Below are 23,740 nucleotides of genomic sequence, written 5' to 3'. Positions count from 1 at the left end.
TTTTTTAACTTTGTCTTATGGGCATATACTTTACCCCATTCATTTGTTGTTGGTGAATTTTAGGCATATGTATTGTGAAGACTTTTTCTTTAATTTTACCTCAGCCAAAGAGAAAAGTTTTTATTACATCTTTTATTGATCATAAGAAAATGAGTATAGAGCTGGTGGCACATGGCTGAATTTGAAGGTATTTTCGAGGCTGCAGTAGGAAGGGCACAGCTTGAGGGCACTTTGGGCTATCTAGTAAAAGCAAAGATTACAAAGAAGTCTACAAGAACATGGAGGTTAAATCCTCTAATAATTTTCTTTGTCCGATCGCTGTTAATAGTCATTGATAATTTTGGCATGTGAATTACCAAGATCTCTACACACACCCATGTGAGTTAAACACCTGAATTTTAATTGTTTTTAATAGATTATATTAGGGACATGTTAAGTTTAAAAATAAATAAGAACTTTCAAAACAGTAGTGCAAACAATCCCATAGAAAAGGAGAAAAAGATCTGAAGGGATATTTCACTAATGAAAATATGCAAATGTCAAATAACAAAGTTCAACACTATCAATAACTAGAACACAAATAAAATAACAATGAGATGCTCCATGTCCACTAGAATGGCTATCATTTTCAAAAGATCGGTTATACCATGTGCTGGATACAGAACAACTGGCATTCCTATTCATTTCTGTGGATAAATGTACCATGCTCAGCTGCTCTTTTTGTTTTTTAAAAGTTCACTGTACATTTACTATGTGATTCAGATGTTTCAAAGATCTGTAACAAGAGAATTCAAGGCATATGTCCATCAGAAACTTGTATATATATCACAGAACTAATTAAAATTAGTTTGCACTTATAAAACCCCAGAAAACCAAAATTATAGTAAATGTAGTCACTATAAATATGTAGTCTATAAAAACATAAGATGGCATACTAATAGTAGTGATATAAATTTGACGTGCTCCATGATACTTCCTTGTTTGTCTTTTCTTTCTCTCTCTCTCTTTTGTCTGTCTGTCTGTCTTTTGATCTTTCTGTCTTTCTTTCTTGCAGACTTTATCTTGTGTAGATAATCATAGGTGCAGTGAGTTTCTGGGTGGTGAGTTTTCTGACTGTACTGTACCCATGTCATGGCCTCAACACTGCCTTTAGCTTTTCCATTCTTTTCACCCTTCTGTGATGTTCCCTGGGCCTTGGCAGGGGATGGGAGGACAGTTGATCTCGGTGTTCTATTTAGGGCTAAGCACTCAACAGGCAATTATTTTCAGGACTCTGATAGGTTCTATCTCTCTGTAATAACTGCTGACCATTGCAGAGAGAAACGTATTTTGCCAAAGTTCAGGCAACATCAATTTATAAATGTAAAGTATAAATACTTAGAAAGCAATTTGACAACATGTCATTTACCAAAACAACAGTAGTAAGCTTTTCTCTAGGGCACTGGTCCTCAACCTTCCCAGAGTTAATACAGTTCCTCATGTGGTGCTGATTCCCCACAACCATACAATTATTTATGTTGCTACTTCATAACTGTAATTTTGCTATGTTAGGAATTGGGATGTAAATATCTGATATTCAGGATGGTCTTAGATGATGCCTGTGAAAGGGCCCACAGGTTGAGAACCACTGATTTTGGTTTATAATACCAGACCTTAGTCTTTTTTGTGAAATAACTGGTTATCCTCATAAACGTTATGCTACTCCTGCACCAGTGGGTGCATCTTGCCTAGCAGGTCAGTATCGTAGCATGTAGGATTGGCTTCAGCAATACCACTGGTTTTTGTTTTGTTTTCCCTCATAGTAACCTACGGAGCTCCTTCTAGTACTATGAAAGCTTATAGGCAAAAATGAAGTAGTTGTATGGCCTTGTCCTAGATTCTAGTTTATTGGTCTACAAATTTGTTTTTGTGATAGCACTATGTGTTTTTATCACTGTGGCATTGTAGTTTAACTTGAAATTTGGTATGGTAATGCCTCCAGAAATATTCTTTTTCCTCATGTTGGACTCCTGGGGTCTCTTGTGCTTTTGTGTGCGTTTTAAGATTTTTTTCCTTCTATTTCTATGAAGAATGTCACTGGAAATTTGATAGGGATTACTTGAATCTGTAAATTGCTTTTAGGAAAATAGCCATTATAACAATGTTGATTGTTTTTTCCAATTCATAAACCTGGGCGGTCTTCCCATGTTCTAGCAGCTCCCTCAGTTTCTTCAGTGTGCTAAGGTTTTTAGTGTAGAAGACTTTCACGTCCTTGCTTAGGTTTATCCCAGGGTACCTTTAGGCTATTATGAAACTGTTTTTGTTTTCAGCTTGTATGAAATTGATATATAGAAAGTCTGGTGACTTTTGTGCATTAATTTTATATCTTGCCATTCTGCTGATTATGCTTAAAAGATTTCTGGTGGTGTCTTTACGATCTGTTATGTATACACCAGCTTCATTCATGATAGTTAAAACCTGGAAACAATTGAAGTGCCCACCAACAGGTGAATGGATAAACTGGTTTGTTTATGCCACAGGATACTGATTTCTTAAGGAACAATCTATTGATAACATAGTATTATGAATGTATCTCAAAATACGTATGTTGAGTGAAAAGCACTAAACAAGAAAGTACTCATGTTCTGAATGAGGAAGTGCAAACCTCTAGTCCCAGCAGTTTGGAGATGCAGAGTTAGAGACAGAGGCCAGAGGCAGAAGGCAGAGTCAGGTGGATCTCTGTGAGTTTAAGGCTGCCATTGTCTACATAGCAAGTTCCTGGCCAGCTAGAACTAAATAATGAGACCGTGTTTAAAAAAATAAAATAAAATAAAAACCCTCAACAAATCAAACAACAAAACAGAACAAAACAAGTAAGAGTACCTGGTCTAGGAGTCTATATGATTCTGGTATACAAATTTCCAGAAAATACAAACTAATTTTCAGTGGCCAAACTAGATGGACATTTGCCTGGGACCAGGAGCTAGAAGGGAAAGAAGGGATTGCCAACAGGCATGAAGACACTTCAGGAGAGTGATTAATGTGTTCCCTAACTAAACTGTAGCAGTAGCCTTTGAAGTGCCTATCTATTGCCAGAAATCATTAGCGTGCGTAATTAAGCACGTACAGCTTGTTTGTACCAATTAGTTAAAACCAGCAGAAAACTGCAACACAGACGCTTTTCCAACGCCAGAGCACTTGATTGGGTTTTATGTTTGTGTGCTGCTCGACTGTATATATGGACTGTGATTTTATCAGATAGCCTTGGGTGCATGAGTCATCTGTTCTAGGTGATGAGCCCCCCCCCCCGCCCCCTATTCCTTTGTAGTTAAGGTTAAAAATGGCTTTTATTTGCTGAACTTGATTAACGCATCTGACATCACTGGTCAGAATGTAATTTCTGAAATCTACTGCTTCTGGCTGTCTGCGACCTCTTGTCTCATTGGATTGAGAAGCCTCATATTTGTTATAAACATGAAAACTGATTGAGTGCGCATAAGTGATTTTTACATAGAAATTATGGAGCCTCAGAGATAATTTAATGAACCCTTTTATTTTTATAGAAAAGAAAGCAGGATAAATCATTTACCTGAGATCACACAGATAAAGACCAGGACTCCTATCTCTCAGTTTATTTTTACTGCACAGATGTCAAATAATTGCTTTTTTGCCTTACGGTTGTTTACATCAGCTCAGGATCAGAACGTATTCATCTTTAGGGGAAAAAAAAAAAGAAATACAAGCACCAAACACTCCATGGACTATTGTTGAACAATGTCTCTAGAGGAATGATTCTGTTTGAAATTCTTTTTCTCTTTGCATTGAAGGGGACAAAAGGATGATTTTAAAGTAAAGAAAACCAAGCAAGCGCCTTGCTGTGTCTTGTAAGACAAAGCTGGTACATTTGTCAAAAATGACCTCTGTCCCACCGCCTGCAGACGCTAAAGTTTCAACTCAGCTACTTCTGTTTGTTTGCACAGCCCTATCTCAAACATCACCTGACAAGCTGGAAAGTTTATTCTCTACTGGCTGAGACACAGAGACATTAGAGATTTGGTTACTTGTTCATTTGTTAAATATATGTGGAAGCTTACTATGTGACAGATACTCTTTTGTGCGCTGGGATACTATTATGGATACAGAAGGGTCCCTTGTTTGTAGATTGTAGATTTGGGGCTAGGAAGCACATAAAGCAAATCAAAAGCAAATAATCAAATAAATAGTCTGCCAGATGTTGGAGAGTGTGATGGAGACAATGACCTGGAATGAACAGATATGGAGTGTGTGTGTGTGTGTGTGTGTGTGTGTGTGCTCTGTTTTCCTTAGATAGTTAAGGCAGATCTGAATTGTAAGGTGACATTTGAAAAAACTGCAGAGGCAAACATTGAGAGTATTTGGAGGGGAGGAGCATTGTAGACAGAAATCTCAGCAGGTATAAAGAACTCAAAGAGTCTGACACAAGTGTAGTCTGGAGTTGAGTTGGGGATGCTTGTGCAAGGAAATAAGCACAGAAATGGATGGGAGGCCAGTTGCATAAGACTTTGTTGACCTCTCTAGACTCTAAATTATATTGAAAGAGAGGGAAAGATGTCAAAACCAATCTTATGATTATTGTCTCTTTTTTGTTGTTGTTGTTTAAAAACCGAGGTAAAATTCACATAGCATTAAACCATTTTGTAATTTTGTAAAGTTCAGTGTAACAAGTGTTCACACTTTTAGGATGTAACACAACCATCACAATTACTGATTGTCAGAGTATTCCTATCAGCCCCAAAAGAAACCACGTCCATGAATTAGCCACTGCTATTTCTTTCAGGCTGGAATCTCCATTCTGCCTTTCTGGATTTGCATACCCTGCATTTGCCATTTGAATTGAGTCATACCCACCATGGACATTTAGATTGGTTTCTTTCAGTTAGCATAAAGTTTACAGTATTCATCCATGTTGCTGTAGACATTAGAGCTTTGGTGCTCATTTGTGGATGAACAATAGAGCTTTGTATTGCTATACAGTATTTTGGCTCTCCCGTTCTCTGTAGATGAGCAATTGGATTCTTTCTACCTTTTGGGTTATAAGAATAATGCTACGAGAGGCTCAGTTGTTAAAAGCATGTATCCCTCTTGCAGAGGACATGGATTTGCTTCCCAGCACCCACATGGTGATTTATAACAATCAGTAACTCCACTTCCAGTGGCTCCTGTGCCCTCTTACCAACCCCCATGGGTACCAGGCATTCACATGCCACACAGGCAAAACATTAATATGCATTAGATAAATAAATGAACAAAATGCTTTAAAAATCGGGGTTTTAGGGTAGGAGGTTACTGCCAGGCATGGTGTTGCAGACCTGTAATCCTAGCATTCCAGAGTAAGTTTGAGGCTAGCCTGGTCTATATGAAAAGAAGTAAAGGCTTGGGACATTTAGAAAGTAGGAGATCGTAGTGTTCTGGGATGTAGGGTGCAGCCCTAGGTATGATTCCCACTGTTGTAAAATCAAATCACATTTATGTTTTAAAAAAATATCGCTCGGGTTACTACTGCGAGTCAGTTGGAGAGATATCTATCCAGAGTCAGGAGAGTTCCCCTCTTGTAAAACAGTGGATCTTGGTTTTTATTCTAGTGTGCTGTTTGAAGTGCCAAAGACCAGAAGTGGAAAGAGTGCACTGGAGGCTGAGAGCGAGAGTCTGGATAGCTACACTGCTGACTCAGACAGCACCTCCAGGTGGAGTTTCCCTGTTTGGTCATCCGTCCATTCTGAGCTCTCATTTTGTTCTCTAGCATCAGGATGCACGTTTCTTCTGCCTTCCTGCTTTCTGTCCTTGGGCTGTTGGATGGATCTTTCTTCTAACCTCACCAGAAGTCTCTCTTTAGTACCTCTGTTGCTTGGCTCTGAGCACTGCTTCCTGGAGTGAGCTAACTCCCCCTGGATGCTGCACTCTGGAGGATTCTGCTTCTGTCTCTTGGGAGAGGATGTGTGCGCGTTTGTGCGTGCGTGCAGAGTTGTTTGCCCGATCTTCTGCACTGCCTTGGATGGATGTGAAATGGGCCTTCTCAGTTTTGTTGCTATAGTGATGGCAATGCCTTGCCTTCCTTGTTAGTGCTTTGGGGCCTGGCTAGAAGAGGAAGGGGAAGCACGGTTTGGTTCTAACTTCTGATACTTCTAGGAGAGATTCTCTGGATAAATCTGGACTCTTCCCAGAATGGAAGAAGATGTCCGCTCCCAAATCTCAAGTTGAAAAGGTAAACTGCAGGCTGTTGGTTTTACTTCTCCTCCCTCCCTCCCTCCCTCCCTCCCTCCCTCCTTCTATCCATCCTCTTCTTCCCTCCTTCCCTTCCCTCTCCCTCTACCCTGTCTTCATATCTCAAGTCAGGAATTCAACTAAAATTTTACCCCGGCTTCATTTGGAAACATTTCACAGGTCTTGGCTGAAATGTGCGAACATGAGTTTTATATTAATCTCTCCTTTAACTTTGTCATAGTTGGATTAAAATCTGACCCATAAGCTGTTCCTTTGGTCTACCTGCTAGTCTTCCCCACCACCCCCATGTCCTTGAACTTATTCCCTTCTAGGAAATTCCACCAGGGAACCAAAATGCAGTCTGTGGTGATGAGGGTGACATGGTATTCAAGAAGAACACCAAAAAAGTCCTGAGGCCTTCAGGTAGCATCTCTGTCACTGCAATCTGCGGCTTGTGTTCTAAGTGCTTTGGCTGGGCTCCTGGTATGGAGTACAGCAGTTTCCTTTTGACTTAAAGTTTTGGTCTTTCATGCAGAATACACTAAGTCTGTGATAGACCTTCGCCCAGAAGATGTGGCCCAAGAAAGTGGCATCTTGGGAGACAGAAGCAAATCTGTACCAGGCCTCAGTGTGGATATGGTGAGGACTCTTACATTTCACTTCAGTACCATATTAAAATTTTAAACTTTAGAATTGGCTTTAGTACTCAATTCTCTCATCCTAATTGTTTAATTCTTTGGAAATGTGAAATGACTTTTAATTTCCCCAATTTCCGAAGTATACCAGCACCTTCATTTGCTTAAAGTATTGTCTTTGGTGTGGCTTACCATTATCACCTTGTTGGATATATGGTTGGCCACGCAAACAAATACTTATTTTAACTAAAATATAAAGAGAGGAGTAGTGAGATGACTGATGGGGCAGCAGCACTTGCTGCAACAGCCTGACAACCTCAGCTTGACCCCTGAAGTCCACAGTAAGATGGAAGGTGAGAACCGACTTCCTAAGGATGTCTTTGGCTCTCCACATGCATGCCGTTGCACAAGCATGGTTGAATACAGACATGATGATGATGATGATAGAATATACAAACAGCAACAATAATTTTAGTAAAAATTTATACAAAGAGATGGCTATGCTGGGGTATTCAAATGGGAGAGTTATAGAACTCCCATGAAAATACTAAATACTTGTTTTCTTTTGAGACATGAAGATATATTTTTAAAGGGAATACACACACACACACACACACACACACACACACACACACACAAACATGAAAGCTCAGAAGTTTTGCAGCCAATTTTGGTCCTCACTGAAGGAAAGACCTTGATTCTTTTTGAACCTTGCTTTTATTAACTCTCAAGTTTACATTGTCCCAGGAAGAAGAGGAGGAGGAGGAAGAGGACATTGACCACCTGGTGAAGTTGCACCGCCAGAAACTGGCCAGAGGCAGCATGCAGAGTGGCTCCTCCATGGTCTGTTCTATGTGTTTGTGCTTTTAGACACACTGGGGCACCAGGAAGGGAAGAAGAGCCATCTGTCATTAGAGCAAACTGGGAAAATGCCCTTAGTCACTCTTGCTAGGGCAGGAGCATGCATTTGTTTCTTACTATTGTCACTGTAGAGCTTAGGTGCTTAGTGTGGCTTCTAGGTGACTGCCAGAACCTCTGATCTGGAGAGTCTCCAAGAGGTAGCCAAGACTCTGGCCATTCTTTCCTCCCAGCTTTGGGAAAAGCAGCTGGAACTCCTCTCAGGAGAACCAGGCTGTGAAGTAAACAAGACCATACTTCTAGACTTCTTAAGCCACTCCCTACTCTTACACTAAAGGCAAGAAGATGGCGTGAGAAGGACCTTTGCCAGCTTGACATCGAGGTTGTTGATTGGGATTGAAGGCAAAACAGCCTCATGGACATTAGCTAAGCAGGCCTATATCTATCATAAGTACAAAGATTGCTCTTTTGGGTGAACAGAGTTCACAAGGAGACTAATTAGATTTTTACACTTACACTGGAAGAAACTGTAGACCTCAACCTCATATTTTTCACTGCTACTGTTATATTTGCATCGGTGGCTCTCCAGCTACTCTCAGTTCTGGCCCAGTCTCTTTCCTCTGTAGATACTGCTCAATAGATGGTAAATAAGTAAGGCCCCATTTTAAACCAGCGACCAGCATCTTCTAGCCAGTGTTGCAACATACATAACACACAGCACAGATGGGCTTAGCTGTACCTTACCTCCCTACTCCTTGTCATCATTCTAAAGATGGGGACATTGACCAATAGATTGTGTAAAATGAGGTGGCAAGAGACATCAAGAGTCTGTGTGAGCCAGGAGGTGAACTCAAGCAATTGTGGATGTGTTACTTTCGCTGACTTACCCTCTGGGTAAAGGGCTATTGGCAGTCCTGGCTCCATGCAGGCCTTTTTGAGACATTTGGCTTCATCACAAGGGAAGATGGGAGCAGTTGGGGATTGTAGTATGTTTTTTTTCCCTGAGCCATTTGTAATTGCTTTCCCCTCAGAGTACCCTTGGCAGCATTATGAGTATCTATAGCGAAGCTGGTGATTTTGGGAACATCTCTGTGACGGGCAAGATTGCCTTTTCACTGAAGTTTGAGCAGAAAACACAGACTTTGGTCATCCATGTCAAGGAGTGCCACCAGCTGGCCTATGCTGATGAAGCCAAGAAGCGTTCTAACCCGTGAGTGCTTCGGGGACTTGACTCATACTCTGACAGGAGAGGCAGACCTCAGAATCTATTGGGTTACTCTTGACCAAAAATTATCACTTCTTTGGTGACAGAATAGTAAGATGTCATTTAATAAAGGGCTTAGGACTTGGAAAAAGCAAAAATGATTTTTTTGACCTAGTATTTCATCATGTGCCAAGCAGGAAACTAAAGATGGGACTCGAGAAAGGCAAGCAAATAATTTAGTGTTGCTCTTGGTTTCTAGATATGTGAAGACTTATCTTCTGCCTGACAAGTCCCGCCAAGGAAAAAGAAAAACCAGCATCAAGCGGGACACCATCAATCCACTATATGATGAGACCTTTCGGGTATACATTTGAACCTAGAGGGGAGAAGGTTTTGTTTTTGTTTTGGGTCTTTGTGGTATAGCTTTGCCTCTACAGCATAGCTGGAAGATCATTCCTGTGCCTGAGGAATCACTGTGAGATTCCTATCCTCACCTCTTCATATCCTCACCTCTTGGGGGAAGAGAACAGAGGTGAATTCCCAGGACCCACGTGATGGCTCACAGCTGTCTGTAACTCCAGTGTCATCGATCCAATGTCATATTCTGGCCTTGGTGGACATCTACATACATGTGTTGCACATAAACATACGCAGGCACGCATTCACATAAAATAGAAGAAAAGTTATCTGAGATCCAGCGAGGTGCCCCACACGGTAGAAAGTGATAACTGACTCCTGTAAGCTTTCTCTAACCCCCACACTCATGCCATGACATACTCGTGTCCACACATACATACATGACATTCATGCACTCACATGAATACTAACACAAATAAGCAAAATGTCATAAAAAAAAAGTTAAAAGCAGTGTGACATAAAGAGTCTCCTTGGCAATTGTTTGTGGATATTCTCAGGTCCTTTCAGCCAAGCAAGGAAAACTTAATATTCTCTGGCTTCCTATGGACAGTGTTAGGGCTAGGAAAAGAAGAGCAGTTGAAGCTTTGAGTAGAGCAATTCAAAGTGCTTTGGAACTAAAACCATTTGACACACTGAACTAGAGACCAAGGGGGACAGGTTGTTTAGGTTTTGGAAGAATTCATTGTTGAGGAATCACTCCTAACTGGCCACCCTGGGATGTTTCTCTCCCCTCATAGTACGAGATTTCGGAATCTCTTCTGGCTCAGAGGACTTTGCAGTTTTCCGTTTGGCATCATGGTCGTTTTGGCAGAAACACTTTCCTTGGAGAGGCGGAGGTCCACATGGACTCTTGGAAGCTGGATAAGAAGCTGGATCACTGCCTCCCTTTACATGGAAAGGTAGTCTGCTTTAAAGGTCGTTCACAGCTTGCTTCCCAGGTGAATTGTCTGTAGTGGCCTCTGCTGGTCTGTGTTGGAAGGAGCTTTGCATGGAGCTGTCTGTAGAACTCTACTGCACCCTGCTGACCTTTCTAAGTTTAGCAGGAGCAATTTCTTCTGTGTAAATCAGGCAAAGCGGAACACTAAAGCTCACATCACTATCCAGAGCCTGCATGTATTCAGACATCCTGACTTGCACTTCCTCTCAAATATAACCTTGCATATCCTAATCTGCACCCCCCCTTCTGTGACAAACTTCCTGCTTTAGAAGTGAAAGGCACAACAGTTGATGGGTTTGCAATGGCTGCCCTCTTGGTTCTGTATGCAGGCCAGGGAAGCCGGACTTTAGAGATAGCATCTCAGATGGCAGTGTAATAAGGTGGCACCATAGTGATGGGTAAACTCAGTACAGCTCATGACTAGAGTCCTGCTTCTGTGACTTACTAGTCACCTAGTGAATTTACCTACTTCTGGGAGCCTCAGTTTTGTCTTCAACAAAATGATATAGCAGTGCTGGTGTGGGACTCAATGCAGGGTATGCTTTAGTGTGTAGCACACAATGGCCAGTTCATAGCATATTGCCATTCTGATTAAGATGAAACAGTGACATCTGAACACTTTAGGCAGCAACCTCTTGTTTATCACCATGAATCCAATACAAACCCCTTTAAAAGTTGTAATACCATTTTGAATGTTTCAAACAATTCACAGCACACAGACCTTTGCAAAGATGGTCTAGAAACTCAGAACAGGAGCTGCCTCTTGGAACTGGAAGAGAGATATACTTCATTATTTATTTATTTATTTATTTATTTTTACACTCTAGATTTTATTTCCCCACCTCGTCCACCGTCCAACTGTTCCACATCCCACACCTCTTCCCCACATCACTGTCTCCACGAGGATGTCTCCATCCCCACCTCCCACCCCATTTGACCTCTCCACTCCCTGGGGCCTCCAGTCTCTTGAGGGTTAGATGCATCATCTCTGAATGAACACAGACCCGGCAGTTCTCTGCTGTATGTGTGTTGAGGGCTTCATATCAGCTGGTGTATGCTGCCTGGTTGGTGGTCCAGTGTTTTAGGGATCTTGGGGGTCCAGAGAGATATACTTTTATCTTTTCATCTTATTATTGTCTTTTAGTTTTCTTTGTTTTAAACTTTCAAACTTTTGCCCTGTTAAAACTATTAAGTACAAAAAGATCTATATATACATGGTTCCAAATTAAAACAATAAAAATTATGTAAAAAGAAAGTCAGTTTCATTACTTAGATATAGCTACTCTTAGCAAATATTTAAGCATCGCTCTAGAATTTTTGTATTAGATATTAATCTACCACCTACCTATCATCTATACATACACATACATAGTGCATTATTTTTGACTAAAGTGAATTGAATACGCCTTGTTCACATGTATAGATACATACATTATATATGTATATATAAACAATTTATTACAGGCATCACTCTATGCCATTTCTTACCAATTAATCTCATTTTACTTGCTATATAATATTCTCTTACATTTTTTATATTATAAATTTATTTACCTGATCCCTACTAGTGGCTACTTCAGTTGTTATATTTGGAAACTGCTGTCATATATCTTTCCCTCTGTGTTCAGTATTGGTGATCCAATCCAGGGCTTCATATATGCTAAACAAGTGCTATCCTGCTGAGCCATACCCTGCCTCCTATCTTGGCTTCCTTTGGGGAAAGTAATTGTCAGAGAAAGCCTTCGTGGCAAAAGAGTTGAGTCACAGGAGAGTATATCTAGAAAACTTCAGTGACATTACATTTCTCTACTTTAAAGAGCCATAGAAACAGGAAAGCAATTGCTATCAAAGTAAAACATGCTATAAGAGTCCTAGAATTTCTGAACAATTTGGCATGAAAATCATTCTCCCTGTAGCTTGGAGTTTATATAATTGTAGTGAAAATGTCACCTGAAAGCACCATGAATTGCCACCAAAACATGTCTTTCATTAAAATGGAGGTGCTTGCTCTTTGGAAATATTTTTTTTTTTGGCAGAATGAAAATGTGCCACAGAAAGAAGTCCATCATACTGAACTCTGAATTTCAAGAGTTCACTAAAATAAACAGTCTAGGAATTAACAAATTGTGTAGCTTATGAAATAAAATACTGTCTTATCTTCCTCTTTAAAATTTTTAATAACTTGAAGTTTTCCCCTTATATCTTATATTTAAAACTTTATCAAATAATTTAATATGTAAACTTAATATGTAAGTATATTTCCCAGACTTAAGGTTTTTTAAAACTAAATTTTTAATTAAAAATTTAAAAATCATACATTTCTTCTTAACTTAAAATAATCTACAGCTAGTGTTTCTGGGATTTTTTTTGATACCCTACCCCCCAACAGTCCACGTGTTACCATTTTCTTTTCTCTTGCTGACAATCCTTCCCCACAGACTAAACTTGTATATTCTGGATATGCAGTATGTCTATTGAAATATAGATTATACCTACCAGTATTAGCATGCTCATTGGTGAGGACGTAGCTTAGCTCAGCCTCAAGAAATGTGAGGGCGCCTCTAATTTGTGCAGGGGAAAACTGGAGCATAAGGAAAATGACAGCCAGTGAGCTAACAGAGGGAAGCAGTCCCCTCCTAGAGCTACCTGTTCTATGTCCTGGACATATGTCCTATGTTCTTTCACTGTTACATCCATTCAGTCAACATAGGGGTACCCATGTAAAGTTGGTACCACACTGAGTGTTGGCCTTTCTGGGATGGACAGAAGTAAGCTTGTCTCCTGTCCTTTGGGGCACACAGATTCTAATGATAGAGGGTTGTTGGCTAAAAACTTGTTTAAGACAGGCTGATATAATGTAGAGGTAGAGTATATGCTTAGCAGGTCTGAGGCCCTGGGCTTGATACCTGGCACTGAAGCAAAGAAGCAAACTGTCAAATATTAAAATCTGTGTAGCAGACTTTTACCTTTCCCTAAAACCTGTACAAGCTCCCTCTCGTTTTTAAAGTACTTTTTACTTTTAAGAAGCAGATGTGGCTCTTTTTCACAAGGAGGCCACTATTGATGATGATATAAAGTAGCAAAAAGTCTCTTTGCTTTTCCCAGTATGTTCTCCTAGTGTTAGATTCTTCTGTCAGAAAGTATAAATTCAGTATGATTGTATTTTTAAGATATAAATGAAAGCATAGATGTAGATTTATTTTACTCAACAGGTGTAAGGTAGAGTTTTATGGGTATATAACTAACTATGTGTTCCATTCAACCGAGATTTGAAATAAAAACACTTCAAGGAGCAATTGACACAGGCTGGAATCATCTGGGTTCAATTTTAACTAGCTGGATTGTAAGGGGAAGGCCATGTATAAGCTATGACTGAGGAGGGGAAGGCCAAATGGTTTCTTTTCTGCAGTGACTTTCTTTGCTTTGCACTTCAGCTAGCAGAGATAGCCCGTGTTCCTTCTGATAACCTCATGCCACATGTCACATGAAGGCATTAAAGTCACTCTTAACCTGGCCTGTGTTCACTGACACTTCGATGACTTTCACTTCTTGGCTTGTACTAACAATGCTGGTAGCAAGATTCCTAATCAAATATCATTGATTCCGTGGTGAGTTTGTGTGGCCATCTTGTTGGCATACCTTTGGGGACATTTGGAGTCTGGTAATCATATCCTCAGAGGACACAGTAGTGCACTCCGGTTCTTCTGAATCTCCTCCTGAAGAGACTGCCAAAGAAAACTGTAGCTGCTGTGGCATTTCGCCATAAAAGATGGACCGTCTTGTGCCATGAACCTGTTCTTGGGGTAATTGTATCTATTTATTTTCTTCCTTTATTTTTGTAATAGGGCCTGGCTATGTATTTGAGGCTGGCCTCTAACTCATGGTCCTTTTTCTTCAGTCTTCCCAGTGCTGGGATTGCAGCGATGGACCACCATAGCCACCTATGGGGACAACGTTAGAATCCTCAGGGGGAGGTCCTAGTGCTTCCTGGGAGCCCTGATTTCACTTGTTGGGTTTCCCTATGTTTCAGATCAGTACTGAGTCCTCGCCTGGTTTGCCAGCACACAAAGGCGAGTTGGTGGTTTCATTGAAATACATCCCAGCCTCCAAACTCCCTGTTGGAGGTGACCGGAAAAAGAGTGAGTTTTCTTTGGGGGCCCTGGATTGAGCTCTTAGGCTTCTACACAGGGTCTATGAGAGATTGGTGCTGGCACTGTTGGCTAGGGAAGAAGGGGATGTTTCCTGGATCTTCTAGGTTAGAGTGTCTTCCTAAGGAGGCCTTTCCGTCTCTCAGCTGGAAGGAAGTGCCATGGTGCTGGCATTCCTTTGAGACGATTTCTAGGCTGTTAATGTGATTTGGTCTTGTTCCATCTGTGTCAAGCTCCTAAGAAGGCAGAAGAGAACAGGAGCTTTGTGGCTGAGAAGGATACCTGGAAGGAGTAGTGAGGCATGAGGAGTAGGAAGGGCAAGGCTGAGTCACTCCACGTAGCCAGCATGGTGCTAGTAACTGTTGATATGTAGAGAAGAGAAACGAAGGACAACTTTTACAGAATGGGTATCATGTGCCCAGGCCACCCACCTACGAGGGTGATGGAGAGAGCTTTGCTGAGGAAGGAATATTGAAACTGGGCCTTGCCAGGCACAAAATGAGGGAAGGTGAAAGGGAGGAACAGTGTTTGGGAGAAGGGACAGTGCGAGCACCGGTTCTTAAAGAGATTGGTAGTTGGCCAAGGTGGTGCATGCCTGGAATCCCAGTACTTGGGCTGAGGCAGGAGGATTCCTATGATTTTTCATGCTGGATAGGTTATGTACTGGGTTACAGGTCAGACTTGGCTATAGAGTGAGACCCCCATCTCAAAAAAAAATTGACTAGCTAAAACAAAAAGGAAAATGAAACAATTATTTAAAATGTAGGTGGAGAATGCAGCTCAGTTCTTAGAGTACTTGCATAGTGGCCATAAAGGTCTCTGTTGTATGCAAAGGGCACTTCAGAAACTGGCACTTGGGTGGTGGAGCTATGAAGATCAGGAGGTGAAGGGGATCATAGCTACATAGAGAATTTGAGGCTAACCTGGGTTACATGAGACCTTGCTTTTCTTTTTAAAAAAGGCTCAATCTATAGGCCTGGTAAATGTGGGGTTGTGGGTCAGTGATCAGGAATATGTTACCAGTTATAGTGGAGCTGGAGTTATGATGTGAGTGTGTATGTATATGAGTAAAGCTGGGATTGGAGATGAGTCTGGAGCCAAATAAAAAAGAAAAGGGCCTTTAATGAAGAGCTTAACTTGATCTGCTGGCAATGGGAAGCCCAAATTAGTGTGTGTGTCACATATATATCATATATCATATACATACATACATACATACATACACACATATAATATATATTCAGGAAAGTACACTGTAGGGTTGAGGAATCAGTAGGCTCAAGGACTGTGTGCAGAATGACTAGATAAGAAGCGAAGACAGAACTTTTGGGAACAGCAACATTTAAAAAGGATGAAGAGATGGAGAACGTTAAAGAGGGGGAGGGTCATCAGGACACAGAAAGGCCAGGAGAAAATTTGAAGAAGACGTGAGCAGGAGCTGTCAGCACTCTCCAAACACTCTAAGCAGTCAGGCCAGATGAGGTCTGAGAAGATGCAGCTACAATTAGGTTGGAAGGCACTAATGGAATGTGATTTCACAAGAAACTAGGCTCGGTGGATGAGGCAGAGAAGCAGAGGTGATGAGCTCGGTCAGTTCTTTGCCAGTGTAATTAGTGATCATGAAAGGAAAGAAAGGTACAGAGAACAGCTTTGAAAGATCAGATTGAAGGAAGGGAAGTTTTGTTTGAAATGGATTTTTTAAAAAAAGAAAAAAAAAACAGATCAGTAAGTGTTCAGACTGAGGGCAAAGGATCAGTTGGGGAAAAGCATATTCACAATGGTAGGTGAGAGTGGAGGTGGAAATTGATGGTGTTCTGGTGAGTCCTGGGCAGTAAGGGGTGAGGTGAAAAACTCAGCAGAAGATTTCCTGCCTGCTTTAATTGCTTAGCAAATGACAGGCAACTGCTTCTTTTTGGTTCAGATGACTCATGTATAGCATAGCTCAGAGGAGGACTATTTGGAGAATAAATGCCTAAGGTAGTGGTTGGTTCATAGCAAGCTTTTAATGAACATTTATTGCTATTGGTATTACTAGTTGAGTTCCTACTGCTTATCCTGGGCACCGAGCTAGGAACAAAAGATGCAGGCATAATTCAGTTAAGGAGTTTGCAGGATCCCAAAAGCAAGGAGAGAACGTAGTATATAGTTAAAGTTCAGGATACAGCTGGTGGCATGGGGGTTCACTTGCAATGGCCGACATCCCTTACAGGTAAAGGTGGGGAAGGGGGAGAACTCCAGGTGTGGATCAAAGAAGCCAAGAACCTGACGGCTGCCAAATCAGGAGGGACTTCAGACAGCTTTGTCAAGGGGTGAGTCCCTGGGCCAGCATCAAACTAAGCAGTTATAAGACAAGCAAATTCATGGGGAACCCAGTTTAATTTTTCTCTGTAGATCCTGCCCTCCTCCCACCACCTTCAGCAGCTTGGTTTCTGAAATTAGGTAATGGCAAGGTCTCCACCACTACCTTTGCACTGCTCTGAGATCAGTTTGGCCTCAACTTGTGCTCCCTTTCACAGGGGAGGGTGATAGACAATTTGGCTCTGACTTTCTCATACTAGTCCTCTGCCATAGGCCTAGGATGAAAATCCATGTCCCATAACTGTCTAGATTCAGGGTGCAAGGCTATGTGCTCCATAATTTTTATTATGGACTATAAGCTTCCTCTACATTAGAGATCATTTCCTGACTTCAGCTCCCTAAGAAGTCATGTTTAACTAAACATACATATGAGTAATGGCTTCATTTATCTCGTGAGAGAAAAGTGGAACCGCATACTTAAACTGAGCCTTGGTGGAGTATAGGCCACAGCATGACTAATGTCTTCATTATTCTCTTTAGGTTAAAGGAAGTAGATGATCTAGTGGAAGTAGTGGGAAGCCTGCCCCAGCAGATTCAAAGGAGGGTTGTGTGTACTTGGACCTGGGTGCTGGCTTACCATCCTGGGCTAGGCTTGTGCTAGGGGTAAGGTGACCGTATTGCCAGTTTGAGTAGGTGTTCATGACTCCCCGCCCTCTGCCAGATACCTCCTTCCCATGAGGAACAAGGCCAGTAAGCGTAAAACTCCTGTGATGAAGAAGACTCTGAGTCCCCACTACAACCATACATTTGTCTACAATGGTGTGAGGCTGGAAGATCTACAACACATGTGCCTGGAACTGACTGTATGGGACCGGGAGCCCCTGGCCAGCAATGACTTCCTGGGAGGGGTCAGACTGGGTGTTGGCACTGGTGAGACTCTCCTCCATCCAATCATCAATTGTCTTAAGGCTTCTTGTCTCTCTTGCTCCTCACAGCTCTCAGCCACAGCTATGTACAAAGAACTTTTCTGACAGTAATTTCCTTCCTTTATGTAACCATCCAACAAGTACTTATTGAGCACCTGCTACGTGCTAGGCCTAAGGGAAGGTAGACCTCATACAGTGTTCTATGTATAGAAAGGTGACCCTGAAGGCCAGGAACTTCATCCTCCTCCTATAAAGAATGCCGAAAACTACCATAACATCTGACTTGTGATTTCTATTTTCTATCTTATTATAATGAGAAGGGTCCTTGCCAGCAAATTCTTGCTCTCCTAGGATTTTAGATTACCTCCCACTTCTCCATGGTTTTTCTTCTATAATTTCTATCTGTTCTGTATGACCAGTTTCATTTGATTTGACTACTGAAGGGGAAGGCTCTGGTGACACCAGTCTTCCTGTTCATTTCTTCCTTTGTTTTGAGATGGAGTCTCATTAGCCCAGATTAGCCTGGGACTCCTGATCCTCTTACTTCTACCTCCCAAATGCTCAGATCTGGACAAGAGCCAATGTGCTCAGGCCTAATTTGATTAAATAAAGAGCACATTTTCCACTGACCACATGTCCCCCTCACTCTAAAAACAATGACCTCGATTTCCTGGCATTTCTTTCTGTTCTTGGTGTTATGGTGTCTACTACTCTTAAGAGTGATTGCTCATGCAAAGTGAGGTTATTATCTCACTGGAATTCCCAAGCACTACGCAATAGAGCAGCCTGCTTCCTTTATCCTGAAATACCTGCCACTGTTTGCTTTCTTTGACTCCCTTTGACTCCATTCTATATCACTTAACAACTTCCTTCATGGGTTCTTCATTTTGTACTCAAACTTTAAATGATGGTGCTCTCTGGCTTGGTCTTGGATGCTCCTTTTCTCTCTCTCTCTCTCTTTAGTCTTGTTCAAGCCCATCCAATCTTTTGACATCGTGTCATCATGACATTTTCAAATATAGTGTTCATACTCAAGAACTGTGCAATTGAGTTATCAATAATCACCAAAAAGTTAAAAAAAGTCATTGCTTTAATTAGTTATGATTTTGTGCTGGACTATATTCATAGTTATCCTTAGCTCCATGAAGTTCTGGTTGGAGTTGTTTGTTGGATTCTTTTTTTATATATGTCATAAATATGTAAGACTTATTTATTACTTTTTTATTTTTTCTTGGATATTTTCTTTATTTACATTTCAAATGTCTACTCAATTCTTACCTTGAATATTATTTGTATATGAATACCTTACAAAGCATCTACAATATTTTTACACGTGTAAGCAACTTCATGTCTGTCCCCTGTTTAAAACTCTTCAGTGTCTTTCTTCCACATTTAGAAATTCTTACCAAGTCCACAGACCACATATAATCTTGACTCTTCCTTTTTTATCTGTTCTGTATCATTTCCCTGTATTATTGTGTTACAACCACCAAAGCTTCTACTCTGTTCTCCAAATATACCAAATCACTTCCTACTTTGGGTTTTTATAATGATCATGTTTTCTATTCTCATGTAAGCTGCCTAGGGCAGAGGCATTCTTTGTGTGCTCATCAAAGTATCTCCAAACAGGCATCCAGTAGCAATCAGGAAATTTCCACTGAATGAATGAATTATTGTACAATAGGAGTAGGAACACATAATGCTAACGGTAGGCCTAGAATTTACAGCTATAGAAAAAGTATTTAGAGGCTGTACATGCTCATTATCTAAATACTTGGCAGGCAGAGGCAGGGAGATTGCCACAACTTCAAGGCCAGCCAAGATTTCTGTGTGAAATCCTGTCTCAGTAATAACAAAAAGGAGGAGGTGTTCAATTTTTTTAAAAGGTTAAGTCAAGGACCCATGTATAGACTAGTACTTCAGTTACTAACCAGTCCACTGCCGCCTTACAATATATGCAATAAACTGTATTTTTGAAAATCAAGTCAAGTTACCAATGACAGATAGGTAGCAGTTTTGGTATGGGGTCCCAGACACCAGAGCTCTGAAAAGGTCACTAAGCAACAAGCCTCTATTGACATTATGTCATTTCAAGTCCCATTTCATCAACCTGCACTCTCCCCATTGTTTCCGAAGCACATGTATTTATAGACTCAGCTTGCCAGCTTGCTGTCCCCAATGTCTTTTCTGTGTTGGATTTTTTGCCTTATAACCAATCCTCCCTGATTGGCTCAGTGGTGGGACTCTGTTCAGTCTCCTCTGGTGTTTTCCCTCAGGGATCAGTAATGGCGAAGTGGTGGACTGGATGGATTCGACTGGTGAAGAAGTAAGCTTGTGGCAGAAGATGCGACAGTACCCAGGGTCTTGGGCAGAAGGAACTCTGCAGCTCCGTTCTTCAATGGTCAAGCAGAAGCTGGGTGTATGAGTTCCTATCCTCATCTGCAGGTGCAGCCCTGGTCAGTCCAAGTCAAAAGAAAGCAAAGCAACCACAAGAAAAGATTTCTAATTTAATGTGTGTGTGTGTGCATGTGTGTGTGTATGTGTGTGTGTGTAAACATGTATTTCTACAGATCTTATTTTGCTAGCAAGTGTGGCACAGGCTTGCTCCTTCTTTTAAAGCAGCCCAAGAATAAGGGCCCTTTCAAATGGTTTTTATTTATATATAATCTAGTATAGTTTTTGAGTACATAGTTGGCTTTTTCTGTGGTTTAATTAAGTTTAAAAACCATATTACAACAACTCTCTACTTTCTATCTTGCTATCTTTGCTCACACTTTCGCTGGAAGTGTGGCTGCTTTTGGCACGAGTTCTAGTTCATGGGTCTAAGTGTGCCTGATCAAAGGCCAGAGCTCTTGGAAGCAAGGTTTGGTTGTTCAAGATATTATTAGACTATGGGAGAAGGGTGAACGAGCAGTCCTTCCTCTCTAATTTGTATTTTATCTCATCATCTACCTTGATACCCTTCTAGAACTTGCCTTTTAACTTTTCCCGTTTTAAGCAGTTTCCACCTTGCTTGAGTATAGTGTTTTTCTTTGAAATGCAATGAAAAATTCCCCAGCTCCTTCTGAGGCCTTTGGGGAGTCCTTATAATGGAGTCACTGTAGAAAAATCACTTTAATTAGATAATGGCCTTTTCACTGAGACATTAACATGTCCCATGAGACCTACTAGCTGATCCCACAAGGTCCAAGTGACTCTGAATGAAGTTTTTCAAAGCCTGTGCTGAGTTCTCTGTTTTAAACTGTTACAGCACTTGTTGGACAGAGATATCCTTATCTCCCTCATGGAAGATGAGGCATGTTCACTCTCATGTATTATCGCTTTCTCTAAGTTTGTGTCTGGGTGTGCTGCTACATAGAACATAGTCTGTATACCTCTGTTTCATCTGCAAGGGCCAAAGACCGTCTAAAATGACACCGTGCTCCCCCAGGTTGGGTACTAGTACCATGCCATGAAAATGTGGATGGAATTCCCCAGCCATTCTAACTTTTCACCCAATATACTTTCAGTTCCTGTCTTTGGTTGTTTCCTAAACTTGACCTGGGTGTAACATGGGAGTAGTGTGTGTTGAGACTTAAAAGAGGTTCTAGTGGGCTTTCATTTCCTGCTACTCATTCTTCCGAACTGAACTTTTCATTCATAAGCAGTCTGTCTATAGAAAGGTGTATGTGGAAGGTGTCTGGAGCAGAGAAGAAATGCCTGTCAGTGACATCCAGCTGCAAGTTGACATTCCTGTAAGGTCACTGGATTGCAGGCAGCTAAAGTGATTAAGATTATGGGTGTAAACTGCATAGAATGTTTTTCAAAGATTCCCTTCAATATGGATTGATCCTGTAATGGAAACATACCTGAGAGCCCAGGCTCAGACTTGTTCTTTGATATTCTACTTTAATATGCATGTGTGTTTCAATAAAGCTTTCTCACCCGAGTGTTTACATTTGAGAGTTCTGCAGATGCTTTTTTCTCTGATGTCCTGACTTGGTGTCGTCACTGTCACTCACAACTTGAAGATCAGAAGTAGAGAAACGAATGGACCTCACTATACAGGAAGAAAATCTGTCTTTTCCCACACTGCTGCCTGAGCCCAGATTCCTTGTCTTATAGTGTTGGAATCTCAAAGTAGCGCTGCTCTTTTCCCCCTTGGGTACCAATAGAAGAAGCTGGCCTTTGGCTTTGTAGACTGTTCTTTGCTGGAGGGAGAAGACAGAGATACAGGTGTGGATGGATACGCTTCATGTCACCAGCACTTCTTTCTAGGTTATTCAGTTTCTCTGGGAGGTTGAGATTTTTTTCCTAGACAACTCGTATTTGAGATAAGGTCTCCAGTTTCTAGCTCAAGTGATGCTTGGTCTCTGTGCAAAAGCATATCTGCAAACACAAAATGTGTCTTGTACACAAGGATTGCTATAATATTGCCTGACTCTTTCCAACACCTTATGAAGTAGGAAACCTTCTCTTCTTGCAGCTGAAGAGACATGAGCTCCTTGTCATGTGACAGTATTGGATTTTGAATTCAGGTCTATCTCCTTCAAGAAGGATGTATGTTAAAGGCAAAGCATTAAGGAAAAGGATGGCTCATGTCTTCAAAATACAATGGTGAAATGGAATTGATTTACAAAGGAGCCCAAAAAGAATGCTTTTGATATCGCCAAGCCAGCACAGTGACAACACAGCTTGTGTTTCTGTGTGTATTTGAGAGAGAGAGAGTAGAAGAGAGGGAGGAGGAAAGAGGGGATTGGCAAAACGAAACAAAACCAACCAAAACGGGAGAGAGGGACAGAGAAGAGAACAGGAGGAGGGAGGAAGGGGGAAGCGGAGCTTCTGCCTGGCTGTGGCCCTGACTCTGCTCCTGTCTCTTTCCCCAACTTGGATTTCTTAAATCATAATCACTAAAGGACTACCAAGGAGGTTAAGGTATGGCCCACCTAAGGAAGTCAAAAGGATTTGGTTATTCAAAATGAAACGGAACAACCCCCTCAAAGTTGTTCTAAGGTTTATTTGCTTGGAGCATTTCCATGCAAGGGTCAGGCCCAGCTGGGCACTTTCTGTAGGAGGCAGTTGAACCCAGTGTTATCTTCTGGGCCTTTGATCTGCTAGCATGTCCTTGTGGGGTAATGGGCTATGCACAGATGGCCTGGTCTCCAGTCAAGCTGAGGTCATGAACCCCAGTGATAATTTTCACCTACATGGGACAGAAGGCGTTCCCTCGTGTCTCCTGGACCCCTGGCTCCTGTCGAAGTTACCACCCCCACAGCCCCCCACAGGAGAAGCATGGCTAGCAGTCATGTACACAATGTCCCAAGCTTCTGACCTTCAGGCTATATTCCTCCCCGGTTACCTAGCAACACCAAGATAACATCCCACCATAAGAGGGGCTTCTTAGCCCTACCTCACTCTCTCCTCATCCTCTCCTCTCACTCTCTTACTCCCTCTTACTCTCTCTTTCTTACTCTAGCCTTTCTTCTCTCTCTCTCTCTTTTTCCCACTTCTCTCTCCTTGGCCATGGCCAATCTCTCTCTCTTTCTACCTTTTCTCTTACCCCTGCCTTTCTACAATAAAGCTCTAAAACCATAGACTGCCTCTGTTCATCAAGGCCCAAACTAAAGACTCTCGCCTGCATGGGAACCTCTCTCCCTCTGCCCTCTTCCCATATCTCATCTCCAGGGCCGAGAGTGTCTCCCCGAGGCCCCTATTCTGATTTCAACACCTCTGCCATATCCAGCGTGGGATGCCAGAGACTGAGAACCTGGTACAGGGGCCTGCCCCTTGTCCACCCCCTGCCGTGTGGGGTCAATGACTTCACATAGCCAGATGCCCACCCTGGCCGCGTGGAAAGCATCCAGCAGTCCTCCTGTGTCTGCCTGCCCAGAGCACAGGAACTCTGGCCAGACGTGGGCTCTCTTTCTCCCATCTCTTCCCCTACACCCACAGCCCCGCATGTCCTCCTGGCTTGCCAGTTGAAGCACTAGTGTAAGGACAAGGAGGTTTACCTTTCCCATGGCTCCATCTTTGCCTTTGGAATCACACACCTTGTCTGAGCAGAAATTTTCTATGTGAACTCACTGTATTTCCCCTTCTGACTATGATTTGCCTTTAGC

General features: G+C 41.7%; 1 protein-coding gene across 5 annotated transcripts in view; it reads left to right on the top strand.

Moving 5' to 3' along the window:
- The window catches only part of Sytl4 (synaptotagmin-like 4), a 45,437-nt gene extending 23,853 nt beyond the window's left edge, over positions 1-21,584 (top strand). For 2 of the 5 annotated variants that reach the window (NM_001290718.1, NM_001290717.1), the window contains exons 6-14: positions 5,601-5,702; positions 6,145-6,220; positions 6,552-6,642; positions 6,755-6,858; positions 7,602-7,697; positions 8,744-8,922; positions 9,176-9,278; positions 10,071-10,232; positions 19,919-21,584. In NM_001290718.1, coding sequence (NP_001277647.1) covers positions 5,601-5,702; positions 6,145-6,220; positions 6,552-6,642; positions 6,755-6,858; positions 7,602-7,697; positions 8,744-8,922; positions 9,176-9,278; positions 10,071-10,232; positions 19,919-19,972 — 967 coding nt within the window. In that variant the 3' untranslated portion in view covers positions 19,973-21,584. Of the gene's footprint in view, positions 1-5,600; positions 5,703-6,144; positions 6,221-6,551; positions 6,643-6,754; positions 6,859-7,601; positions 7,698-8,743; positions 8,923-9,175; positions 9,279-10,070; positions 11,522-14,300; positions 14,410-16,627; positions 16,728-17,437; positions 17,647-19,918 lie in introns of those variants that run through there. The other 3 variants (NM_013757.2, XM_006528551.3, NM_001290719.1) reach the window with 3 other exon arrangements.
- Positions 21,585-23,740: the final 2,156 nt, after the last annotated feature.

Source organism: Mus musculus, chromosome X, assembly GCF_000001635.26.
Source record: "Mus musculus strain C57BL/6J chromosome X, GRCm38.p6 C57BL/6J".
NCBI classification, from domain to species: domain Eukaryota; kingdom Metazoa; phylum Chordata; class Mammalia; order Rodentia; family Muridae; genus Mus; species Mus musculus.
The sequence above is the reverse complement of the archived record's forward strand: the minus strand, read 5'-3'. Positions and strand labels throughout refer to the sequence as shown.